Source organism: Polyodon spathula, unplaced genomic scaffold (assembly GCF_017654505.1).
Source record: "Polyodon spathula isolate WHYD16114869_AA unplaced genomic scaffold, ASM1765450v1 scaffolds_719, whole genome shotgun sequence".
Lineage (NCBI taxonomy): Eukaryota > Metazoa > Chordata > Actinopteri > Acipenseriformes > Polyodontidae > Polyodon > Polyodon spathula.
The window spans coordinates 1-25,000 of NW_024472208.1; the positions used below are offsets into that span (position 1 = coordinate 1).

Here is a 25,000-nt window from a genome sequence, read left to right on the forward strand (position 1 = left end):
AAGAATCACTGATAGGGAAGCATATTTTAGCATTGTGTGTTCTGAATATGAGGGGTAACGGTGTGTGTGTATATATATGCATATGTCTTATTAAAATGTCACCTCACCACTGAAGATCAATGAGCAACCTCCATTCTTGCTGTCAAGTCGATCACCTCTTTTCACCCGCTGAACTTTGTCAATGTTTTAAAGTTACTTTGATCTGCAGGCAAGGACCTGGGATATCTTTGAATCCCCCTCTTGTGGGACCCACAGTGTAGAATATACAGTATATATAATTTCACTATATGAAAGTTTGTACAATTATTGACTAATCACATAGATGTATAACTTGTACCCGTACCGTGTCCACACTCTTTACCACATGATTTCCCGAACAGGGTGGAGCTGTGGGACTGTATTACAAGGCAGTACTGCTTCACTGGTAATTGTATTGGCATGTATTGTGGGCACAATTCATTGAGGAATGCAGAGTTGGAGGAGCTTGATCGGGGAATATGGGAATGGGGCAATTGATTAATTGGGATACAAAGGCGAGGATAGTAACCGTATGAGTTGCGTCACACCAGCATAGTGCTGGAATAGGGCAGCACTGGGGTTAGCTGTGCTGAGGGTTCAAAGGATTAACAATTGCTTGAAACTCAACAACTAAAGAGAACCGCAGATTTAAAATCACAATCAGCAATTCCTACAATTGTATTAAAGCGCCTCATAAACTTACTGTTTATATTTAACGATATGTTCATTTTGGCTTTTACTGTATGTGAGATGACGCCTGTACATGAAAACTGCATTTCCCAGCCCTGCATTGCTTTAACCCATGTTAATACGACTTTTGTCTGCGTCTTTGCATAGAAAACTACGGTTCCCGGAGTGCTTTGCGTACAGCCTGGTTGCTCAGAGCGGACCGGGTGTTTCCGATCTGAGCCCGACAGAAATGCAGCAGCGCTGGGTGAGGCTGTGTCGGAGGCAGGCGGTGGCCGGGTGTTGTGTTTCTCTATGTTTGTAATTTAGGCTCAGAAGGCTGCCTTGAACAGTGCTTGAGGTATTTTACGAATCAGCTCTTGCTATGCAGGAGTTATTGAAACTGGTGTGTTTGTATTAATAATAAGGGATAGTTACTTTACATTGTGTACGCTACTTACCGTCTGTGTAAACAACTAAGTTATAGTAAGTGCTTGGACGCAATAGCATAGTTTGTGTGTGTGTGTTGTTTTTTTTACATTGATAATTTAATACTATGTAGGTACCTAAATAGATATGTATTAACGGCGTGAGTAGAGTCTGCTGAAGTCTGTGTAAGGTTATTTTATTTTTACGTTTCGTTTTAACGCTGAAATGTCATAAGTAGTGATCGCTGTGTTTGTAATTGTCGGCGGTTTTGGTTTTTTAAAACATTCCACACTCGCTCAGGGAGCTAGGAACCGACCTCGCCGAAAAGCCTTTTTGTTTGTTTGCTTGCTTGCTTGTTTGGTGTTTAACTTTTTTTTTTAAAGACCTACACCTGCCGCTAGCTTAGAGTACTATTTGCACAATGTCCTCTACAGTTCTTAGTACGGTGTTATAACTAAAGATGCAATGACAGTTGTCGAATTTGGTTTTCAGGTTAAGTGCCAGTCTGCCGAATGATAACGCAAACAGACTTCCCGGGAAGCTTGGCGAGACAGCTTTAGCATCAGCATCGTTTCTTTCGTTGTTATTAAATAAGTCATATAGAATGGCTGCAGCTCCTGCTCCGGGGGGCAGTGGTTCAGCTAGCTCGCCTGGTTCTCAAGTGCCCGGCCCGGCTGGCAGACAGTTTCAGTCCATGGTGGTGGTATGGGAATGGCAGGACGACTTGGGTCACTGGCGTCCGTACAGCGGCCAGGTGAGCGGCTACATCGAGCAGAGCCTGCATCTGCAACCACAGCTGCGGGGCCACAGAACTGGAGGGCCGCCAAACACAAGCCCCAGCACCAGCATCCCCCTCGGATATGCGGATCCCAGTCTGGCGCCCTATATCATCGACATACCTAGCATGAAGCAGTTTCGCCAAGACACCGGTAAGTGACGTTTTACTATTTGTGTATTATGAGTCTTGTCAGTCACCATTGGAGAAACGCTGCAAATATCGCTCTGATATTTACATGGAGCTTTTAGTCAGCCCTAAAACAGAAACCGCAGTAATAATTTATTTGAAAATGTACACGTCATGTTCAGTGTTAAAGTAAAGAGATTACATTCTCGCAAGCATTTCTGTGTTTTGCTTTATCAGAAACCAGACGTGTTGGCTTCCCAGTTTGGGAATGGGCAACACATGCAACAGTCATTTTGAACTTAAGTTTCTGGCTTGGGCATCTAGTAAGCACTAGGGACTGCAGCTTTGAGTTTTTTAATGTTGCAGTTCCACCCCCCCTACACGGAGGAGTGCTTGCACTGCATATTGTAATCCACGTTTAACACTCCTCCCTGTTCAGGTTGCCAACAGAATGTTTCTAGCAGATCTCAGCTATTCAGATGTAGAATATAACAGGACCTTTCCTTACATATTCCATTCATAGAAAGCCTGTGAGTACAGTGGCTCATTCAGTACATGTCAGAAAAACTTACAAATAATTTGTCATGTCGAGATATTTCAATTTGGGTAAAAGGACATTGGAGACCCGAGATTAGCCTAGTTGATCATCTCAGGTCTACAAGGGTATACGATATTAAAGTCATTGTAGCTAACAAAATAGTTCCGTAAAATTGCTCCACTCTACACATCTATTCATTTTGTATGTCTCAAATGTGCAGTTTTGAAAGAAGCATCTGTTCTAGCAAACATTTAATTTCAAAATGAGACCTGCTACTACACTAGGTTAAATAAGCCATGCCTTTAGACCATTTCACCTGGAGAGTGAAATTGTGCCCACCCCTTCACTGGCATCTTTCCTGTCAAAAACCAGTCATCTGCTTCCCCTGTTGACTGACATGCTTTCAGCCAGTAACATGACCCAGAAGACACTGCTGTGGTGAAATAACTGAGGGAGAACACGTGCAAACAGGTAAACCAAGAATAAAGCATATAGACTGAGTTTTCTTTAACCTGAAGTAGTACCAGATATCAGATGAAAATGTGTTACAACGTGTTTCTTTTAAAACTGCACATTTGAGACGAATGTAGCTAATGGGAGTGCCAAACCCACTGGATCAGTGGGATCCTTTAAGCACTGACTAGACAAAATTCTGGGATCAATCGGCTACTGGGAACCAGACAAGGCGTATTGATCTGAATGGCTTCCTCTTGTTTTCTTCTGCTCTTATCTTTTAATTATCTGATTGTCTTTCCATTTAAATTTTAGTTATTTTTTACATGTCCTTAATAAACCACTCTGAGTTGCAAGACAACCATTGGTGCCTCAGGTCCTAAAGAGGATCTGTTTTCTGTTTATCGTATTTTGGAGATACAGGTAGCACGATGTCCACTTACTGACCCACGGACAAAAGCACCAGGCTCGTTGGGATGTGCTGTTTTAGTCACCATTCATTCTGAAAGGGAGGGGGTGCCACACAGGTTTTGTTGTCACCAGATGTAGGGGCCAGTTCAGGAAGCAAGTAAAATAAAAACAGGAAATAGAAAGCCCTGACCCACCCCCATTGAAAAGCAACAAGCACACGTGGGTGGTTGGAAGCTGTGATAAGCAGTGTTGACCAGGCCAAACATGAGCTGAAGTTCTAGATTTAGAAACGGACTGCCCAGGGCTCGTAGGAAGCAGCTTTTAATTTTCCACTTTTGTCTCTGGAGTTTGTAGTACAACCCGGTACGTGTTAAAAGTGGTTCCTCGTAAAAACACCATAATAAATAATACTAATGAATTCATAAGAATTACAGTACCAGTCAAAAGTTTGAGTACACTTGCTGGAAACTAGGCTTTTTTCATAATTGATATTGTTTTACATTGTATACGTTTCTGTAAATACTTGAAGATGAAAACACATGTTATAATATACAAAACATAAGGAGTATCAAAGCAATGGTCAAGAAAATTGAAAATTGTCTCCAAATCTTGGATTCCTCAAAATAGCCACCCTTTCCCTAAATAATAGCCCGACAAAGCACGAGGCATTTGGTTAACAAGTTTCAGCAGGAAATCACCGACATGTCTTCCCAGCTCTTCTGCAGCAATTCCCAGAGATGTAGGGCACTTGTGGGTAGCTTTGCTTTGACTCTTCTGTCCAGTTCGTCCCATACAAGTTCTGTGGGATTGAGGTCTGGAGACTGTGCAGGCCAGGTCATTAGATTGAGTTGTCCTTCACTTTCCTTCTTCGCTAGATAGTTCTTGCACAACTTTGAGGTATGTTTCGGGTCATTATCTTGCTGAAGAATGGACTGCCCAACTAGCCGTAATCCTGATGGAATGGCATGCCTCTGAAGTATGCTATGCTAGCCCTGCTGGTTGAGCTTGCCATGGACTTGGTAAAGATCACCAACTCTGTCACCAGCAAAGCAACCCCAGACCATGACACTGCCTCCTCCATGCTTGACAGTGGGAACCACACATGCAGAACTCATGCGCTCACCCTCTCTGCGTCTTACAAATACTCGGCGGTTGGAACCAAATATTTCATATTTTGACTCATCGGTCCATAAGACCGACTTCCACTCCTCAAACGTCCAGTTTCTGTGTTTTTTGGCCCAGGCAAGTCTCTTCTTCTTATTCTGCACTCTTAACAAAGGTTTCTTTGCAGCAATTCTTCCAGTTAGGCCACCTTCACGCAATCTCCTCTGAACAGTTGATGTTGAAACATCTGTACTTCTAGTAGCATTTAGTTGAGCTTGTATTTCAGGGGCAGTTAATCGCCGGTTTTGCAGACTTGTGACTCGAATGAACTTGTTCTCTGATTCTGAGGTCACCCTTGGCCTGCCTGACCTTGTTTGGTCCTCATGAGTGCCAGTTTCTTCAAATCGTTTGATGGTCTTGGACACAGCAGTTACAGACACTTGCAAAGTTTTTGCGATTTGTCTTAGATTGACCTTCATTTCTTAAAGTAATTACAGTATTTTTTCTTTGCTCCCTTACATTCAGGAATGACAAACTTGTGACTGCTACCAATATTTATAGTAATCATGGACCCTCAACTGTTAACAATAATTGGTGACAAAAGGTTAATTAGGTAACATGCTCGTTAACTCAGAGAACATCTAACAAAGACACTTTTATACTTAGGCCAGTGTTCTAACACCGTGTTATACACATTTCAGACTTTTAACTGACTTGGGCTTCAGACTGAAATCCTCTTGCTTTTGGGTGACCATTTCATTGAAACTGACAAGATTTACATTTTCATTTAAAAATTAAATTTTTGAATGCAATTCACTTATTATTATCAGCTTATATAAGTGCACATATCATATAATGAAATTAAGTGTTTATAGACAAGTTTATACAGTTAAAAGCATAGATAATCATGAAAAACCTGGTTTCAAGCAGGTGTACTCAAACTTTTGATGGTACTGTACATTTTACATAGGTGAATGGGGTTTGTGCTTTGTAACAGGTTTAATAATAAGATTGCTAATGTCCTCTCCTTCCCCTATACAGGTAAGATGCGCTGTGTCCGTAAGACCCTGCTGCCCCAGTCAAGTGGAGTGGCCCGTGGAGTGACCTGGGAGTGGGCGAATGACCAAGGCAGCTGGACCCCTTACGAGATCAATGTCTGCATGCTCCTGGAGAACTCTTACCAGTCCCGCCAGCAGGGCGTGGACTTGGGGCAACTGGGCTACAATTACCTAGTGGACTTGACCGCCCTGGCCCAGGTCAACAAGGCTACCAGCTTCAGGAGACAAGTCAGGAGGCAGGTCTCTGCTCCCTACCCCCCGGCCCCTGGGCCGACAGCCTCTGTGATTCACTCTGGCCCGGCCTGCTCCTGCCAGCAGTGCCTGGCCAACAGCGCCACCGGCCCCATCATGAGTCGCACTCGCCACTCCTTCGGGCAAGCACAGATGAGTCGGCCCGTTCTCCACGGCCCCAGCCGGACATTTGCAGCAACATCGGGCCAGTCTGGAGCCAACTACTCCCCTTACCCCACCAAGCGGCCTCTCTCGGTGGGGAATGCGGCCTGGGGCGGGCCCTGGGTTCCAGCAGCCTCGGCAGGCACCTTCACAGCAGCAGCTCAGCCAGCTGTCTCCAACGGGTTGAGGTAGGGAGCGCTCTGGGGTCGTACTAAACACTCACTGGGGTTTGCAGCTGCCAGTCACAGGATTGAGATCAGCAGGATTACTTAGGGTTGCTTTTGTGAAAACACTTGTTTTTAAAAAAACTAATTATAAAAACACACAAGCAGTAGAGCTTTGTTTTGTTTGATCATTTGTTGAGGTTCCAGGTTCACCGAGCTGAAAAATCTCTGTAAGTGAACATAAAAACGTAATTGAAGAATAATAATTCCAAACAACAGATCTTTAATTAGCTATTTTGTTACCTGGGGTTGTGATCAGTAATTGGGTGAAACATGGTGTATAAGAAGGTGTCTGTGCATATGGATTTATTTCATAAATAATATCTTTGAATATTTCACTTTTGTTTAGCATAACTTATTTTTATATGGACAATTTTATTTATTTTTACAAAGTTAAACAAAAAGCTGGTTTGGTTTGTACCTTCGTCTTCTTGCTGTCAATTCCTTTGAGTCCCCCTACACCATACCTTAGTCTTTGAAAATGCCGCTGTGCTACCGAGTCTGTTCAATGAAGATGGTACAGTGATAGCCAGCACAAAGTCAGACTTCATATGTATACTGGAGGATATAGCGGCAGGGGAAAGAGTCACGTCTGACAAGTTTTGCAGAGGCAGTCATCTATGATGGGCATGCAGTACTTCAGTTCCTACCTGTTCCAAGTACAGCGCTATGGGTTACATTCCAGGGTATGGCCAAGAACTTTCTTCTCTTGTGATCAAGTCCATCAAAAACATCAGCACTGAGACCATTTCCCAGATACATATTGTATTTGACAGATACATTGAGGACAGCATCAAGTCACAGACAAGAGTGATACACAGTGAATGAAAATCCAGCCGTGTTTATCGAGTGCGAGGGGAAGTCAGAGTACCACCTAACTGGAAAAAGTTCCACAGTGTGAGTGAGAAGAAGTCAAACCTTGCAGCTTTCTACACAGATTACATGACACAGAATATTGCACACTATCTGACTGCAAACCAGTCATTGTTTGTCAGTGGTGGGCATGAGGAGATAGCTGTGGCAATCACCTCCAACTGGGTGTCACAATGTACGGAATTCGATTCCAGTCGTGAAGAAGCAGACACAAAGATTATTCTGCATGCCATCAAAGCAGCAGAGGCTGGAGCAGACGTCATTGCTGTGTGCAGCCCAGACACAGACGTCATTGTTGTGACACAGACATCTTCGTGCTGCTTCTACACCATCGCCACTCCATCAAGACCAAAGCTTCATTTTAAACTATGTCGACAGATGTTGTTCTACCGGTTTGGGTTCCTCAAACATTTTGTGGTGTCTGCTGCTGGACTATATATATTTGTTTTGCTTCAGACATAAACAACAAATGAAACCCGTCATTTTCGCCAGAGTACTCTTTTAGAAATTCAGGGTCGCTGCAAACCCATGAATCAAGCGAAGTACGATACTAGTAGTGTAACCAGTGCTGTTGCGTAGCTACCGACTGCAGACCTGTTAACATTGTGGCTTGGTTTTGTCTCGGCAACAATTTTTTAAACTGTATTTACAGTTATGGAGGATATAACTGTTACTCTGAGGTTTTTTTTATTTACGCAATTTCAAGTTATTAATAAAATAATTATTATTTAAATTGCAATGAAAAACATCAGTTTGAATAAAGGAAACAAGGTATTTGTAAATGCAGTAAGGTGAGTAGTAAATAAGACTCCATTGTGGTTTTAGCAGTTGGTTCAAACAATTGTTTTTTGGATGATGATGATGATGATAATAATAATAACATCAGTAACAAAACAAACTTAAATGAGATGGATGCAGTAATTGTATCAATTAAATATGCAATTAAAACCAGGATTTATCGCGATTACTTTTTTAAATCGCTGGACAGCTAATTGCCACTCGTTAGTTTTGAGCTAGCAACGCATTACGGCTCAAAACTAATAAGAGACATATTTTTGTGGTAATATATTCTGACCCCTATTATTATTATTATTATATATTCTGTGTTTCTACCTACTAGTTTTGTTAGTGTAAACCGTGGTGTGCTGCTGTAGAAAATGTTGCATTCGTAGTTCTGTCTGCGTAGGCTTACACTGCTATGCTTCGGAGAGAGATTTGTTTAAAGGTAGCAGTGATGACGTAGGTAGGAGTCTGATAAATGTATATGCCATGTACATATGTATGAATGGAACTGATACCAGGATTGATTTTTTTTTTTTTTTTTTTTTCAGTTTAGGGGTCAGTTCCCATGGTTAGAATATATATAAATGATCCCTGTCCCTTTAGTGGCGCCACTTATAGTTGTGTTTCGAATCTGATGGTCAATGATCTATAGCGAAACATCTAAACCTGACCAATAAGAAATTATTATACATCTGCAAAGCGGATGCATAATGTTGATACATGCAGTTGTTTGTGTTTTAATCAATCAATCACTCACTCTTTATTTTATGTACCTGTATAAAGGGGAGCAGAAATCCTTTGTTTGGGAAAGGGATTTTGGAGATTTGACCTGTGTTGATGTGTGTTTGTAATAAAACCTTTTATTTTGGCCCCCGTGCCCAGTTTGTTTGTTCCTGTGTGTTTGTTTTGAAACGTGTGCAGCAGCGCTTCACTGCAGCTTCCAATTCCTGCCAGCAACTCAGCTTGGGCCGTCACTCTTGTCACAATATCACTTTATGATATTCTGGCATTACTGCAGTTTTTATTAAGGCCATCTTTTCTTTTCCTTGGTTAACCGAATGAAGCTGACAGTAAAACTTGGAATGGCTCAAACTGCTACGCAAGTGGAGTCCTCTTTGCAGTCCTTACGTTTGCCTTGTCTGCAGCTTCAGAGAAGAGGCTGACTGTCATAACTGATCATGACAGGAAATGAGGCAGAGCGAGACAGGGACTCTTGGATAGCAGGGGTGTTTTTGCAGAGGAAGCAGTGATTTAGTGGGCTGTTGTTTCCCTGTACCAGCACCAGTAGACATATTTTTTATCACGCCATGTGTGGAAGTGTCATAGCGCTGCCGAGCAACCCCAGTGGATCCATCAGGAGGTAGAATGGCCATGCCTGGCTTCTTTTCAACACTGATACATTCAACAGCAGCAGCTGATAAGCTGGTAGGAAGCTAAGTACTGCAAAACTAATAAAATAAATATTTCAAAAGAAACAGGTGTGTAAATACAATTTTTTAAAATTTAAAACGAAAGTTATTGTTATTGTCTAGGTAGGCAAGATTATAAATTCCTTATTTTCGTGATCCTGCCTTTCAAACGCCATCAGGGTATTTAATACATGTATTTAGGAGGAGGCAAATGGATAACCGCATAGCTTTTGGACACGCAGAGTCATTTAAATTTGAAAACCTCAAACCTGAGGCAGCTCTGGTGTTAAATCTGTTTGTTTGGATAAGTATGTCAGCAATGTCCATCCCCCACCACAGCTGTAAATTCGGAATCTTTACCCATTGCTGCCACAGCCTTGGGTTTCTGTTTGAGTATACACTAGCAGTTTTTGCATAAAATTCACTGCCTCTGGTATGTATCAGTTCTCTACACGGCTCCAAATAATTAGGCAACACTTGGGAGTGTTTAAGCTTTTTTTCTTTTTGTTATATCTCTGGAGTCAGTAAAAATTCATTAAATCTGTATGTTTTGATAAATACAATTAGTATGTCCAACATCCATCCCCTACCGCAGTTGTAGATTTAGAATTCGTCTGTCAGTATGAAGTTGAGAACTATGACTCATATCAACAGTACAGACAAAACAAAAAAATGTCAAGGAACAGTTTAGTAGAGAAGTGGTGTTTATGGCCTAGATGTAATTCGGTAATCAAATGAGCTGTTCATATCATGGTAAAGTAAATGAATATGATTGATTTACAGTATTTGGAATAACTTTCTCGATGTAAAATTATAACTACCCATTTGAATTCTTCAGTTCAATAAATAAGACTGAACAGGTTATTGATAGTATCAGGGTAATTGGTTTGTGTTCTGAGATGATGATCATGCAGTTTCGCAATGCAGATTACAATGCTGTGGAGCACTTTGGAACCTTGTGTGTGTAACTAGCAATGATCCTTCCAGACATGTGCACATTGTACAGTACACACTGTAGTCGGTCCCATGCCTTGCTGATTGGTTTGTTGCTCAAGGTTGCCTGGCGAGGGTGGTGAGAATTCTCTGGCCTGAGTCTGTAGAGGTTAGAGTTCGCTAGCACAATGAAACCCCACACCTTTCGGTTTCATATTGCCTGGAAACTGATTAACACAGCCTGAAAGCCACAGCAAACAACACTGGCTTTACCAGCTGTTTCTCAGCAAGAGCGTTGCAAATAACCTCTGTCTCCACTGACGTAGCTGCAGATCTTCACCACACTGTCACAGGCTTGGCTTTATATTTGAGGATCCGCAAACAGTTTTTGCATTAAAGTCGCCGCTTGTGCTCCAGATAATTAACTTGTAATTAATATGTAATACACGTACATTTCTAAATAACACAGTGTAATAAATATATAAATATATTTCTGAATGGTCTTATAGATAGGGTAGTGTGAGCTCCAAAGTGGCGCATCCGGTAAAAGCGGTCCTTGTGGAGTATAGGATGTGTTTGTCTTCGCCGCTTCCAAGTCAGCACGGGGGTGGTAGCGTTGAGTTGAGCCTAAAAATAATGGCTATTCTAAATTGGTAAATGGAGATAAAATCAATAGTCATAAAAGTACAGTATATTATAATAAACAGAGCTTTGAATCCCTGCAGTCAAGTGTGAACTGTATTGTATTTTTGTAAAAAGTTTAGAATTATTCTGCATGTTTTTCTTTATATGACTATAATAAAGGTCAAGAATGAGAAATTTGGTAGAATTGTTTTTTTTGAGTGTGTGTGTGTTTTAAGTGTACCGTACCTGCGGTTTATGTCCATTTGCTTAAAATAGTCAGAAATCTGGACATAAACTTTCTCATTTCTAACACACAACTCCAGATCTTCCTGAACACTTCTGTCTGTCCACAGAGAAACTAGAGCCTGCACTTGCTCCCACGTCCCAGGGCTGTACTTTTCTCTCATCACACTCGCTGCCCGCCATGTTTGTTGTTTTCCTTTCTGGAGTGTAGTGACTGATGCAACGTAATGACGAAAATCCCTGGCCCCGCCCCTGGCTCGGCTTGGCTTGCAGCTGGATTCAGATGACTTGAGGCCAAAGTTTCGTGGATTGGTTCTCTCTGCTCTACAAATAGCCAGTGGAGAAGCACCCGTACCCATACCATACTGAGCTCTCAGGGGTCGGGTGTGCCAGTGGAGAAGGAGTGTTATTGGTTACAAAGTATGTCAATCAGTAAGGGAGGCAACTGGTTGGTTACTGACAAGAAAGAAGGCTGAGAAGCGGTTGGGACAATTTCACTGTACAGGTGATCATGAAAGACTACCAGGAAGCACATCTATACATCTACACTTCTATAACCAAGTGTAGAACCAGATATCACGGTTTTAAAATGCAGCTTTCCTAAAACCATACTTTTCTTTCAAAACTATACACTTGAGACCTAGACCTATATATAACATTTCTAGAATTAGTTTGGTAGCTACAGACACTTCAGGAGTCAATTATTGCAGTGCCACGAAAATGCAAGGGTGTGAATGAATGAAAAGTGTTAATGAAAAACACGCTGATTGTGATGCAGTGAGCATTATAGTTGCTTATACCTGGTAATTTGATGAAACGGTTAGTCTCGCAGTCATTGCAAAAGCACATATCTGGGGGTGAAATGAAGGACAAATGTAACATCTGGAATGCCACTTTGAGATTGCTCATTCAGATCTTCATGTATTTGAAGACAGATTGTCGTCTATACAGATATACATGTACAGAGATGTTGTGTGATCGTGTCGTGTTACCTGTATTGATGCGTCCCAGTATGTTGTGGTGGTTGTTAAGTTCACCTCTTACGTTGCTTGTGCTCTGTTCTTTTTCAGTGTCGCCTCTGTCCCTCTGCAGCTCAATGGACCTGGTAACCTGAACTCAGCCCTGGCAGGTAAATCAGTCTCTTCAATTGCAAAACCTTTTCCTGCTAATTGTTAAGGGTTATTTTGTGTCAGCCCAATGGTAAGAGCAGGAAAGGAAAGTGAATTGAAGGTATTGACGTCGTCTGTCACCAGGCTGTGTTTAACCAAGATAACAGATTGTGTTGCTTTGATTTGCTTTAACTCCTAAAGCTGTAGGGATTTATTCAATTGATCCAAACGGATCTTAACCCTGCCAGCCCTATTCAGAAGTCATTAATGACAGCACCTCTAGCTGTGCCGTTGAGCTGCTTCAGTCTGTTTCTCCCTGTTACAACATTAACACATTTATTGATTTAAATAGCAGTTGTATTTTGAATGATTTATAGTGAGGGTCCTGCATCCTCATCTATTAAAATGTATAGTAAGACATCTGATGTATAGTGGTGGCTTGGTCACCACTAAAGAAGCACTTGGATGGCAAATCAAACAGTAGCGAAAAGTCTGAATTCAATTGTCTTTGAATTGTCAGTGCGTCTTTAAACTGCAGAATCATTGATTGTCAAAGAAGAACAGATATTAGCTGTCTGCACTGCCACCAAGGTCTTAAAGAGTAAGTAGCGGTGTTCTGAAAAATATAGCGTTACACGTCCCCACGCGTTGCTACAACTGTCATTTATTTGACAACTTTTTACATTTCTAACTTTAAAGTCTGTTTCAAAGCTCTTTTCAAAATGGCTATTCTAGTGCACTGGTGTTTAAGATCAGGGGTGTGTCCTCTAAATCACTGCAGGAATAAAATTAAAAAATGAATTTTAGTGCTGTGGCTTTTCTGTTTCGATCACATCACAGATCATTATTGCTGTGTTGCCTGTTTGATAATGTGGGCACTAATCCTTACACTATCAGTGCACTAGAGCAGACATTTTGAAAAGAGCTTTGAAACAGACTTTAAAGTTTATAAGTGTAAAAAGTTGTCAGGATGTTAACAATGAATAGAAAATGTACAGCTACATTATTTAAACAGTTGTAGCAACACGTGGGGACGTGTAACACTATATTTTTCAGAACCCTGCTACTTATTCTTTTAAAATGTTAGCAAAGGGATCAGAGTGGCACAGCGGCTAGAATTAGTATTGGGGATCACTGCTGTAACTTTAATTGCACAGTTTCAATTTGTTTTACTTTTTCATTGTGTAAGTTGGTTCCTAACTTGTACTACTTTATAAATTTGCCCCAAGTGACTCCTTAGTGTACACATTTACCCATAATCACACTACAGAGGAAATGACTGCCTCGCTTAAATCTACATGGATTCTACGATATACCAGCTGCAGTATATCTATATATCCTGTGATAAGCCCAACGGCGTAAATTTATTTTTTTTATGTCTGCACGGCTCTGCCGTACAGTTAACTAGCTTTATCACTTAACTATAAAACCCCTGTATGGTACCATATATAGAATGTTTACTGACATAAACAATAAAATTATTTAAAAAAAATCCAACTGGAAGAAGACATTGAGACAGACTTCTAGGCTGTCGAATCATTTTATTTTAAGAGCTTTGAGTGTACACACATTCCGTTACAAAAGGTCCTTTGTTCATCTGGTGATTGTTGAATTCAGGTTTCACTGTGTTTATGACCTGTCTAGCAACAAGCTGCTGCATCCTGCCTATTCATCCTGCCTAGTCTATTTTCCCTCGTGTGGATAGAGCACAGAGCTGAGGACAAGCAGGAAGGAAGGGGCTATGACTGATAGTCCCAGTGAGGTTCAAGGCAGCTGTTTGTTTTAGTTTAGCGACTGGGAGTCTTTGGGGCTCTGCCTTTCCTGCTCTTCTCTGGTGGACAGAGTGAAAGATCTCGCTGAATTCGTTCTAGACATATGTTAGGAGGTCTGTTGTTTCTGTATAATCTGTGTTCTCTTCAGTTCACCACTGGGAATATAGAGGAGCAACTTCAGAGTTTAAAATATATCTGATTTCAAATAACATTGTTCATCCTTTTAATTTTTAAAAGGTTTTCTTATTAATAATGAGGAAAGAGTTTGAGACACCCATATGTATAGTTTGTATGTATGTCACGCCTTCTACTATCCAGTGAATGCATGGTACTCCTGTTTTTTTTTTTTTTTTTCATTCTTTGGTGGTTTGTTTTTTCATGTTACGGATCTCTCTAATTTCTAATATTTCTGTGTTTTTGTTATTCCCTTTTTCAGTGTTTGTTTTTAGAATTTCCTGGATTTTTGTAGATGGTCAAAATCAGTGTTGGTCTGGACTGTATTTGTTTCCTACTGCCTGAAAAGGGAATTGACTGGATCTTTCTGCTGTTGCCCAATGTTGATCTGTTCAGGCATCCTGAGAACCAATCAAATTACAGAACAGATAGCAACAAAATACAGTAAACTGCACCATGAACCAGGGGGGAGAGAAGTGAACACACAATTAATAGTCTCCAGCATATCATTTTTAGTTTTTTGGGGGTGTGTTTATGTTGTTTTAAATCTAAAACCAGAGACCTAAATAGACACAATCTTGTATTGTTGACTATTCACCAGTTTTACAAGCTGGACTTCTTTACTGAACTGTGGTTAACCTGCCTTCAAAGTGAATTGCAGCTGTAATAACCAAGGTTTTGCATCCCACGTTCATAAGTAGCACAGTAATCCCCTCAAGGTGAAGCCAGATTTTCTTTGTAGGCTTGTCAACGTTACCTGAAACATACCGATAAACATCAATAAGAAACTTGTGGTCCTTGATGGCAAAAATACTGGAAACTGTATGGGGTATAGTCTCCACTTAACAATTACAAAGCAGCAATTAATGATAATTTAATATCTAATCTATTACAATAGGGCTTGCAAACTTAAATAACCAGTCAACAATCACTGTAACGTAACTTCCCCAGCACCCTAATCACTACAAACCTAGACCAGGAGCATGGACTTGTTTTATAACTGGGATTGCTGGTCACTTTATTAGTATAGTGTGAGGTTGCATAAGCATTTCTACATATTTGAGCTGTAATCACAAATTGGATCAATTTGGACTTCACAAGTCTACTCTCTTCCCTTGTGCTGAAGATTCTTTCATTAAACCCTTAGCTCAAAATATCTCAGTTGGCTAATGCAGGATAACCTGATCAAAAATAGTTTGTGCTGTTGCCCAAAAAAACGGTCTCTTATCGAGCAGTCATTAGAATTGGCCAAACGCTGCTGGGCAGGATAGGGGTTAGTTCGGCTGGGGAGTCCTTGGCTCGCCACACACCAGTGGCCCCTGTGGCTGGCCAGGGGCCTGCGGGCCGGCCTGTGTGTAGTTCAGAACTGCGAGGTCCTCCGTTGCTGTAAGTTCTGGATGTGGCTGCACAGTGGGCTTGCAGAGTGAAAAAAAGCAGACAGCTGGTAGCACTTGTTTTTGAGGACGTAGAGCTCGTCTTCGTCTCTCCCAAGGTAATTCAGGGGTTGCAGCGGTGAGCCAGGTTGAATAATAATTGGAAATTCCACATTGAGAGAAAATAGGAAAATTAATAAAAATAATTACATTTTAAAAAGTCAGTATTTCACCCCTACCCAAATATCGTATATCGTACTAAATCATTTATAATGTCATTGTTTGCTGTCATTTGTAATGCATATCAAAACAATTTTGATTAAAAATCGCTGCATCACTTTCATGAAGCAGGTACAGACTTGGTGTTGCATGGCACAATATGAACACATGCCTGTTTGTCAGGTGAACATTCAGACAGTAGTTTCATGAATTGCATTGTCGATTAGGCCAGGCATCAGTGTGCAGTGGCCTTTAGGACTGCAGGATTCTAACAAGAGCACAGGATCCCAAACCAAAAGATCTTTACAACCCTTATTACATTGTACTGGTCAGCCCTTATTACATTGTACTGGTCAGCTCTTACTACATTATACTGGTCAACAGGTTTGGGGTAAATTCCTGTTTTTCAATTCCAATTCAATCAATTGAAGTAATTTGTTGCCACTGTGAGACGCTCATTTTAACACAATACTGCTAATTTTCAATTTTGATCAATGATGTGTTGGAATTGGAATTGGGAATTGATTTAAAAAAGGAATTGGAAAAAATTGATTTGACCTCAACCCTGCTGGTCAATAGAAGGTAACAGTGGGAGGAACGTGAAGGCAAATCCCCCAAGTCGAGAGCTGAAAGAAATCTGCATAGCTGTTAACATTGCCAACAGCATTGTACAGTGCTGTGGCTGTATGTGGGAAGCTCTATCTAGCTTTGCTTCATTGGGTCCAATTCAACTTTTATCTGGGAGGGCTTTATTAGAATATAGAATTACATTAAATAAATAGTGTAAATGTGGAACAATTCTGTTGATTTGATAAGCAGAGCATTGATGATGATGAATCAGAGTAAAAATGGGTCCACATGCGCTTTTGTGTGGCATTAGTATTCTCTAAATCCAGCAAAATTGCCCCCTAGTGAGTATTGTGAAGCACAGACGTGTTAAACTGGGATCCTTCATGCTCCCAACACATGGACTCGTTCATATATGAAGAGCTTTTCTTTTCTTTTGCTTTTCGCACTCAGTTTAATTTGTGTCCCATTGTTTTGTTCATCTCCTCTTTCTGCATGTCTCGACGGCGCTCAGGCATGACGGCTATTTTGATGTCGGCGGCCGGACTTCCCGTGTGCTTCTCACGCACGCCACTTCCCCCGCCACAGCAAACCAAAAACCACAGCTCCGTTAGGAGGGCAAAGAAAGAGCCCAGGAAAGGTAGTTACTCTGGCTTCTGTTTTCACGATACGCTGAGTCCTCGCTGCTTCTGTCTGTGGTGGGGTCTTTTAAAGGTGGAATAATAACCCAACACTTTCAAAATTAGATTTCTTCTTTTAATGGGGTTTGTATTCACCCGACTTCAAATACCAGAAAGATCCGCCAGCAAAAACAACAATGTGTTTTTTAAAAAAGTTGGTTATTGCGCCTTTTAAAGTGATACGGAAGATGCCTCTTGCATATAATGAATTCATTTCTGTTCTGTTTTTCCTAGTGCACTCCACATTGACGACATTACTACTTGGCTGGAACACAATTAACCACCAAACGCAGCTTTCTGTTAATTTGACAACAATAAAAATCAGCACACAAGGAATAAACAGCAAAGAATTGCATTATTAAAAAGACACAAGTGAGCTTAATTTAGAAAGCTATAACTCCAAAGTTATTTAAAGACTTTTTTTATTTCAAAATCTTTTATGAAAAAAAGCTTTTATAGTTGTTGAAGCCAGCACCAGGCTAGAACAATTTCATGTATATCGAACTATATTTTCTGCATTAAATAACCTGAACTGAAGCTTTGATTTATAAGGCCCAATGCTGTGTATTTTCACCCCTTCTTGATGCAGCAGTAATACGCTTTGCTAATTAACTGCTAACACAATCGCTCGCTTGCTCGCAGAGAGGCCCTGTATGCTAAAACCATAGCGTGTCTTTGGAAATGCATTTGCAGGCATGCAGATCGAATCTGCATCTGCTTCTGTTTCTAAGAAAGGATTTTATGAACTTGCCAGACTTGTTCATATTTGCATTTATTTGTATACACTATACAAATAATGCAAAACAATAACATTGAAAAAGACTTCTAGTTTAACATTGACTTCTTTTTTTAAAAAGATTTGGCAAAATCCCAAACTTGTGGAAAAACTGCTTATGAGAAGTTATCTAGAAGGTCAATCCATAGTTCAATAAAGATGAATTGCTGTCAAAACTTATGATGATCTAGAGTAGAAAAAGAATGTGTTTAAAAAGTGAAAAATAATGTTCATTTGAAATGATATTCTGCATGGGCCTGCTTATACCTGTCCCATTTATATTTAGAGAACTGAATCTAGGTCATGCTGATAGGAGTTACACTTGATATATATTGATAATCTGACCTGGATGAAAGCTCAGTTTTGCTTGGGTACCAACATCTAGTTGGCTGATCAGTTAAAGGCTGTATCTTGGACCGGCCAAATAAAAATACACTGGTCGTTTGTTACGCTGACATGCAATGGCCAGTCTTCATGGGGACCTGCTTTTTCATTGAAATGCGTTCATGTTCTTAGGAGGGGGTGCACATTTTAGGGTGTTGCGTTTGTGTGTGTGGCCACCGTGTAGAAAGCACATTGGTTTCATTTACCTGGAAATGGATGAACAAAGCCACAGACACCAAGCGTGGCTTTACACGTTTCTGAGCAATGACATAACCAGAAACGTTTCCGCTACTGATCTTCTCTCTGTCAGCCCTGATTCTTACAGGGGTTATTGTAGACCAGTGTAGATGCATAGTATTTTTATACATTAAACTTGTAGCTTTCTGTATTAACTGCTACTAGCTCCCCCCTTGCAGTAACATATCTGTCCACAGACAATTAACATGTACAAAAACAGCCATGTTAGAATAAAAGGAATAGCCATATAAAGAAATTAAATTTGCAAAAGGGGCCATTGTACAAGCAAGTGTCAGGCTTACGCACAATCCTCTTCACAGTGTTTAATATTACCAGAATTAAACTGTATAAACATGAGTACACTTTGTACATACAATCTAAAGTTCAATATTATATAATAAAACCAAATGTCTCTGTGATAAGACAGTAGAAACAGTAGCCATACACCCTCCCTACCCTCCCGTGCAGCGCCCAGATTAATTTACAGAGTTAGTAAAAGATTATCAAATGCTGTTTGCTCCGTTTCCAGAAAGCTTACTCTGCTTGTGTTCTTGGAGGGGTCCAGAGACTTGTAGGATTTAGAGCTAAGCGAGTAGGAACACGGTTAACTAAACTATACACACGTTGCTTGGGCCAAGTTTACAAAGAAGTACCATCTAGGGTCATGCAACAACGAAGTAAAACATTAAGAAATGATGCAATTAAACCCTACATTTCAAAACGATGTTCCTCATTTAGCAAGCAGTACAGAATGTACTTTAAATAGCTTGCTCAAGGAACAACAAATAAAATGCATAATGTGCAGAGTGAACTGATAAGTTTAGTGAATGGGTAAAAGTTGAGTTCAGCTGAACTGAAACATGTACTTAAGGCCGTGCTCTGATGCTGATGTGTGTTTGTGTTCCACACCCCCACCCCCAGTTCTAGCGCAGAAACCCGAAGAGGTGATCAAGAAATACATGGAGAGAGTAGAGGTGCCTCCTGAAGAGGTAAGAACAGCAAGTCAGCTGGGTTTATAACTGCAGCACTCATTAGTGAGGATGACATTAGCACAGGCCCTCCTTCACAATGCAGAAGATCTTCTGTTTCTTTAATTCTGGCCATACCAAAGTAACGCCCTTACTGTCCGGGTTTCATTGTGAGTATAAAGACCTTATTGTTATTGGAAACCTTTTCAACCTTTACAGATTTATTTACCTTCTCAATGCTTCTTTTACATTTTATGCATATTCCGCGGACATCCACCATGTCTCCAATTTTTAACTTGCTGGTTGGTAGATGAACGTCCTGAGATGTCTAATTGGAGTTAGTTTTGGATGAAGCCAATTTAACTTGCAGGTTTTTAAAGAAAACTAAAAATCAGGACCGTCTTCCTCAACCAAATGCTATTGCAGGCCCCCGTATTGTCATGGCAACAGGGCTGTTGCTCCCTGGCTCCTGTGCCAGATGGTGCCTCTGAGCTCACAGGATGCAGAGCGACTGTTGAGACGTGTGAGACGGTTACAGATTGACATGCACTGTGAATTCTACATCCAGCTTCCATCCAGCATCCATCATTTCAGTGTTAACAGTGTTAGGTTTCTATAACACATATAGCACATCCTGATTCTCATTCATAACTAGTCAAAATGTTTCTCATTGAATTCAAGTTTCTTTTAGTGTTTCTAGATGCTGCTTCTCAGCAAGAATGTGTAACCCAGACTGGTGAGGTTTGAATCTCTTATCCAAGGATAACTGGGTTGAATGGTGAAAGTGCAATGCAGATTTCAAAGATATACTCGCTGCTGCACAGTCAGAGTACTAGGCTGAGGGAGACGGAAGAAATGAAACCTAGGGTTATATTATTCTTTTAAAAATATTCACTGATTTAATACAAAAGCCTTGATTTATTTATTTATTAATTCTCCAGGTGAAATGACCAAGAAAGTACGAGACCATCTGAAAGCAAGGCCAGTCAACAGAGATTGTATTGACCTGGTGTAGTACGAGATATCTAGCCATACGTTTCCTACATTCTGTAATTGTTAGATGAAATGGTAGCCTTATCAGTCCAGAGATGATCGACAAAGGGGAGGAGATGTGATCCCTTTTATTGGACCGACTAAATAATAATTAATCACAAGCTTTCGAGACCTCAAGGTCTGTTCGGGTGAAAGTAGGAAAGAGAGATTAGTGTGAATGAACTTTAACTTTTTTTTTTTTTTTTTTGAAAGGAGAAAAAAATTGTTAATGTTACAAAATGCTATACAAGACACTTGGTGCTTAAGAGAAATTTAAATTATTTATATAAATTGGTTGTCTGGTTCGAGTTTTGTGAAATTTACAGGAGTTTTACCTCTTTCAAAAAATAGGAGTTAAACTGGAGTAAATGGCCCATCCATTTATATACCAAGCATCAAAAGAAACTTCTCACTATTATAACACATTTATTTTAAAAAACAAATAAGGTATATAAATGATGGACATTGACACAATGTTTTTGGTTTCTTTTTAATCACTTGATCATTCGTCCTTCACCGTGACACGCTTGAGTGACTGTGACTGAAGCACATGCACTTAATCACCTAATTAGTGAGGCAGTTGACTGGACACTGGATATGGAGTGATTTCAGCTGTTGAAGTGCAAGCTTGAATAAAAGCAATAAAGAAAATCACAGAAAAAAAAACCCCTAATATGCCACATCTGTCAAGAGAGCAGCGCCTTCGTGCAATCGGCATGTTGGAGGCTGGACTAGGGCAGTGTACTGTGGCTCGCCGTCTTGGGTGCTCGCAGCCAGCAATTTCAAACCCGGCAAGACGGTATAACCAGACACATTCTGTCAATGACAGACCATGAACTGGGAGACCAAGAGTCACAACACTTGCCCAAGATCGACAGATTATTTTGCAGCATCTTTGTGATGTCAATTGTTAATCAGCACAATAAAAAGTCACTGCACCTGCTCTAGAACAGAGTTTGTCATTTTTTGATCACATCCAGTGAATTTTATCCAAATATAAGTGATACGTTTCTTTTGATGCTCAGTGTGTGTGTATATATCCACAACTGCACTGCGTTTGGACCTATGTAGTGAGTGGATGTGCTTTGCTTGTGAAGTTGATGGAATGATTTTGTTCTCTACAATCCCCTCCTCCATGTGGTTGTTTCAGGACTGCATGATCTGCATGGAGCGGCTGTGCTCTCCCTCGGGGTACGACGGGGTGTCAGGGGGCCAGGCCATCGCCCCGAGCACCGTGGGCAAGTTTACAAAGTGTGGGCACGTCTTCCACCTGCTCTGCATGCTCGCCATGTACGACAACGGAACCAAGGTAGCTCTCTTAGTACTGCCAGGCAGAGCTATTACAAACTGCACAGAAATACCAATGGCAAGCTATTAGAAGTCTTTTTCAGTGTCTCCAGAGTTGAAACGAGTTAACGGATGTATTTATACAACTGGGTGATGTGAACTCCGCCCCCTAGTGGTAAAGTGTAACCTATATCCCTTTGTTATATTTACTTGTCATAAGTGTGTGCTAGCCATCCAGCCCTTGCTTTATAGCACTATGCCAACAAGGCTTTCACTTGCTGTCACTTCAGTGCATTTTCTTAGGCTAATATTGTTTGAGAGCCTTCTACTGGCAGATACATAACATCAGTCCTTACAATATCTGCTGTGAGTTTTCCTCCCTTTTCTTTTGATATACTGCTGCCCAGCACTAGCTAAAATATGAAATGTTGCAGTGTGTCATACATAGATAGAAGGGATGTCTTGGCAAAGTTTTATCACAGCTGGATCTCTATATACATGTAAGTGTGGTAAGTGTGACCTGCATAGAAAGATAGACAGGCACTGATCCATATATGTTATTCACCCGAGAGTTTTCTTTAGTAAGAAACCAATCACCCTGCCCTGTGGATAACCCTTCCACTTGTACCTGCCCTCTGTAAACAGTGTGGCTTCAGTTACGTGGGGCAGTCATCTATTTGTCATCTCTGTAAATTGCGTATTTTTTGCGTCCCAGGATGGCAGCCTGCAGTGCCCGTCGTGCAAGACAATCTACGGAGAGAAAACCGGAACACAGCCCAAGGGCAAGATGGATATTTACAGCATCCCCCAGTCACTCCCGGGCCATCCTGACTGCGGGACCATCCAGATCATCTATAGCATCCCCCCTGGAGTGCAGGTAACGGGGACACAACAAGCTTCTTACCCTGCCTGTCTGCACACATCAGTGGCTGCTTCTCGGTGTTGAATAAAAGCGGCTTGGACTGTCCACCTTTTGTACAAGAATCTGTGCAAACAGAGGCGTGCAGCTGCTAAGCCAGTGCTCAGTGAAGAAACAGGGACAGGCCCTGGCAGGAGGCAGGGTGTTTACTGAGGCTCCACCTCTGCTGGAAATAATTCCATCAATTTCACATGCAGTGCACACATCCATTCCCTGTATAGATTTCAAATGCATGGGTTTCTTTCCAGCTTTGCACATTTGAGACGTACATAGTGAATAGAAGTGCATGACAGGTAAGATTTAATGGAATTGATCTGTTGGCTGCCATATCTTTTAACAGCTTTGGTTAGATTTACAAGCCTGTGGTCTCTGTGTGTGATTTTAAAGGGAGATTAAGTGTAGTACACTGAACTCACTGCCAGTACAACCACTGTGAATCTATCTATAATCTATAATCAACTGCATTGGTAGTAAATTAAATATCTGGGGTCCGACTGTACTTGTATGTGTTATTAATGCATCTACAATTGCAGCAACACACAGTATGTTGCATGTGAAAATGTTGGCTGTAGAGGCTGGACTGTAAAGATAATGTGCTGTTGAGGGTGGGAAGTAATTGAATGAAATGTGATGCACCATTGCACAGTGCAGGGTTCAAATGTGTTTGAGGATAGGAGGTTATATCTTGGCAGGCATACCAGAATATGTCTGAGTAGTGGGGTCAAGTGCCCCTTCCCACAGTGTACCCCAATACATATTGGTATTTAACTGAAGACTAGTGAAATTGATTACTTTTACAATGAGATTCCCCTGACTCTTTCAGGGTCCAGAGCACCCAAACCCTGGCCAGCCGTTCTCATCTCGAGGATTTCCCCGGCACTGCTACCTGCCAGACAGCGACCAGGGCAGGAAGGTAAGAGGGCACAGCCAGGGGGCGCCGTCATGGCCTGTGTGATCTCATCCCCTCGTGAGGGGCTTCATCAGCATTAGTGACACCTGAGCACACTTGGAATGATCTTCCAGATTATCAAATACTTTATAAATACAAAATTAAACTTGATGTATTCATTAATGTTTCAACAAGCAGCCCTTCTCATTGACTTCCAGTATCTGAATTAGACAAGCAGAGGAATGTTGGGATGCCTCCTAAAACATTTCTGCAAACTAATCTGGTTCTTTCCTTGATCGTGTTTCATTAGTATTTTGAACAAACACAAAGGAAGCACTGGTCCTCCATGTGCATATAGAGCTTGACCTTATCAACCTCTTTGTTTAAACTGCATTACCACTGCAAGCTTGGTTTCTTGTTTGTAGTGTTGTATCTTCCGATTGAGCGTTTCAAGTATCTGGATGATGAAAAGAGAATTTATTGGAAACTAGGAGTTATGGGATCAAAACATAATAGCATTGAGATGTTTACTGCACATGCATTACTCCTTCAAAAAAGCAGAGCTTCAGTACCTTTGCATGATTACTAGAGGTCAGTCTTGCACTGGATGCAGCTGTGTTCAGAGCATAATAAGTCTGAAACTGCAACAGTGATTTTACACTGCAGTTCACACAGACGGAAGAATGCCCTTGTTTGTTGCAAATTAAATAATGTGTGAAGAATTGAGTAAGGGAAGTAATTGCATTCTGACCCAAGGCAAGAGGTAGACCAATATTACTGAAGCGCCTTGTGACTCATTCTAATGTCAGGGAAAGGGAACGCCCCCAGGCAGGTAGGTTTGTACCCAGCATGTGGACTGACTCGCTGGCACCACAGCACTTACCTTTAGATGTAATGGAATGTATTTAGTGTCATTTAGTATTACCTAAAACTGTAATGTAGGTAATGGCATCATAAGGTTCCCTCTGTTACTATTTTATTTGACTGTAACACGACCCATAAGTTGTATCTGGATTCTTCAGGTGAGGTGTAGCTATGGAGTCGGAAACGAGCCTTTGGGGCATAATACTACTAAATAATAATAATTGTCCCTCTGTGTTTGTCTCCCCTCACTCATTGATTGTGTTTGCGCTGTTCATTCAGAACCATCGTGCTTCCTCTCTTTATAGTGTCCGTTGTGACTGTTCTATGATGTTTTGTAATGCTGACTCTGCTAATTGGACTGTAGGGGGACTCTGTTTGTGTGTTGTGTGTGTAATGCCGCCCTTGTCTGCTTCACCCCGGCAGGTCCTGAAGCTGCTGAAGCTTGCATGGAACCGGCGGCTCATCTTCACCGTGGGCACCTCCAGCACCACGGGGGAGCCAGACACAGTGGTGTGGAACGAGATACACCACAAGACAGAGATGCTGTCCAACGTGTCGGGGCACGGCTACCCCGACCCCAACTACCTGGACAATGTGCTGGCAGAGTTGGCATCCCAGGGGGTGACGGAGGAGTGTGTGAACGAGCAGTGAGCCTGGCAGGAGGCATGGCCAGGGGGGAGAGGACTGA

At 41.3% G+C, this 25,000-nt stretch overlaps 1 protein-coding gene across 2 annotated transcripts; it reads left to right on the forward strand.

Annotated features, from left to right (window-relative positions):
* The first annotated feature begins 912 nt into the window (after positions 1–912).
* On the forward strand, positions 913–24,994 carry dtx2 (deltex 2, E3 ubiquitin ligase). Of its 2 annotated transcripts, XM_041240878.1 has the most exons (10): positions 913–1,045; positions 1,606–2,042; positions 5,565–6,162; positions 12,134–12,192; positions 16,792–16,917; positions 19,275–19,342; positions 21,504–21,662; positions 22,356–22,517; positions 23,383–23,472; positions 24,736–24,994. In XM_041240878.1, the coding sequence occupies exons 2-10, from the start codon at positions 1,718–1,720 to the stop codon at positions 24,961–24,963; spliced, it is 1,815 nt and encodes a 604-aa protein (XP_041096812.1). In that variant the 5' UTR covers positions 913–1,045; positions 1,606–1,717; the 3' UTR covers positions 24,964–24,994. The 2 variants fall into 2 exon arrangements, with proteins under 2 accessions (XP_041096812.1, XP_041096813.1); XM_041240879.1 differs by lacking the exon at positions 16,792–16,917 and having other exon boundaries at positions 913–2,042.
* The last annotated feature ends 6 nt before the right edge of the window (positions 24,995–25,000 follow it).

What these genes read in the sequence shown, in the direction of transcription:
- dtx2 (XM_041240878.1), top strand. Translation starts at nt 1,718, where the DNA reads ATGGCTGCAGCTCCTGCTCCGGGGGGCAGTGGTTCAGCTAGCTCGCCT. An exon ending in CCTGAACTCAGCCCTGGCAG is followed by an intron (nt 12,193 to 16,791) that starts GTAAATCAGTCT and finishes GACGGCGCTCAG; the next exon opens with GCATGACGGCTATTTTGATG. An exon ending in AAAGAAAGAGCCCAGGAAAG is followed by an intron (nt 16,918 to 19,274) that starts GTAGTTACTCTG and finishes CCCCACCCCCAG; the next exon opens with TTCTAGCGCAGAAACCCGAA.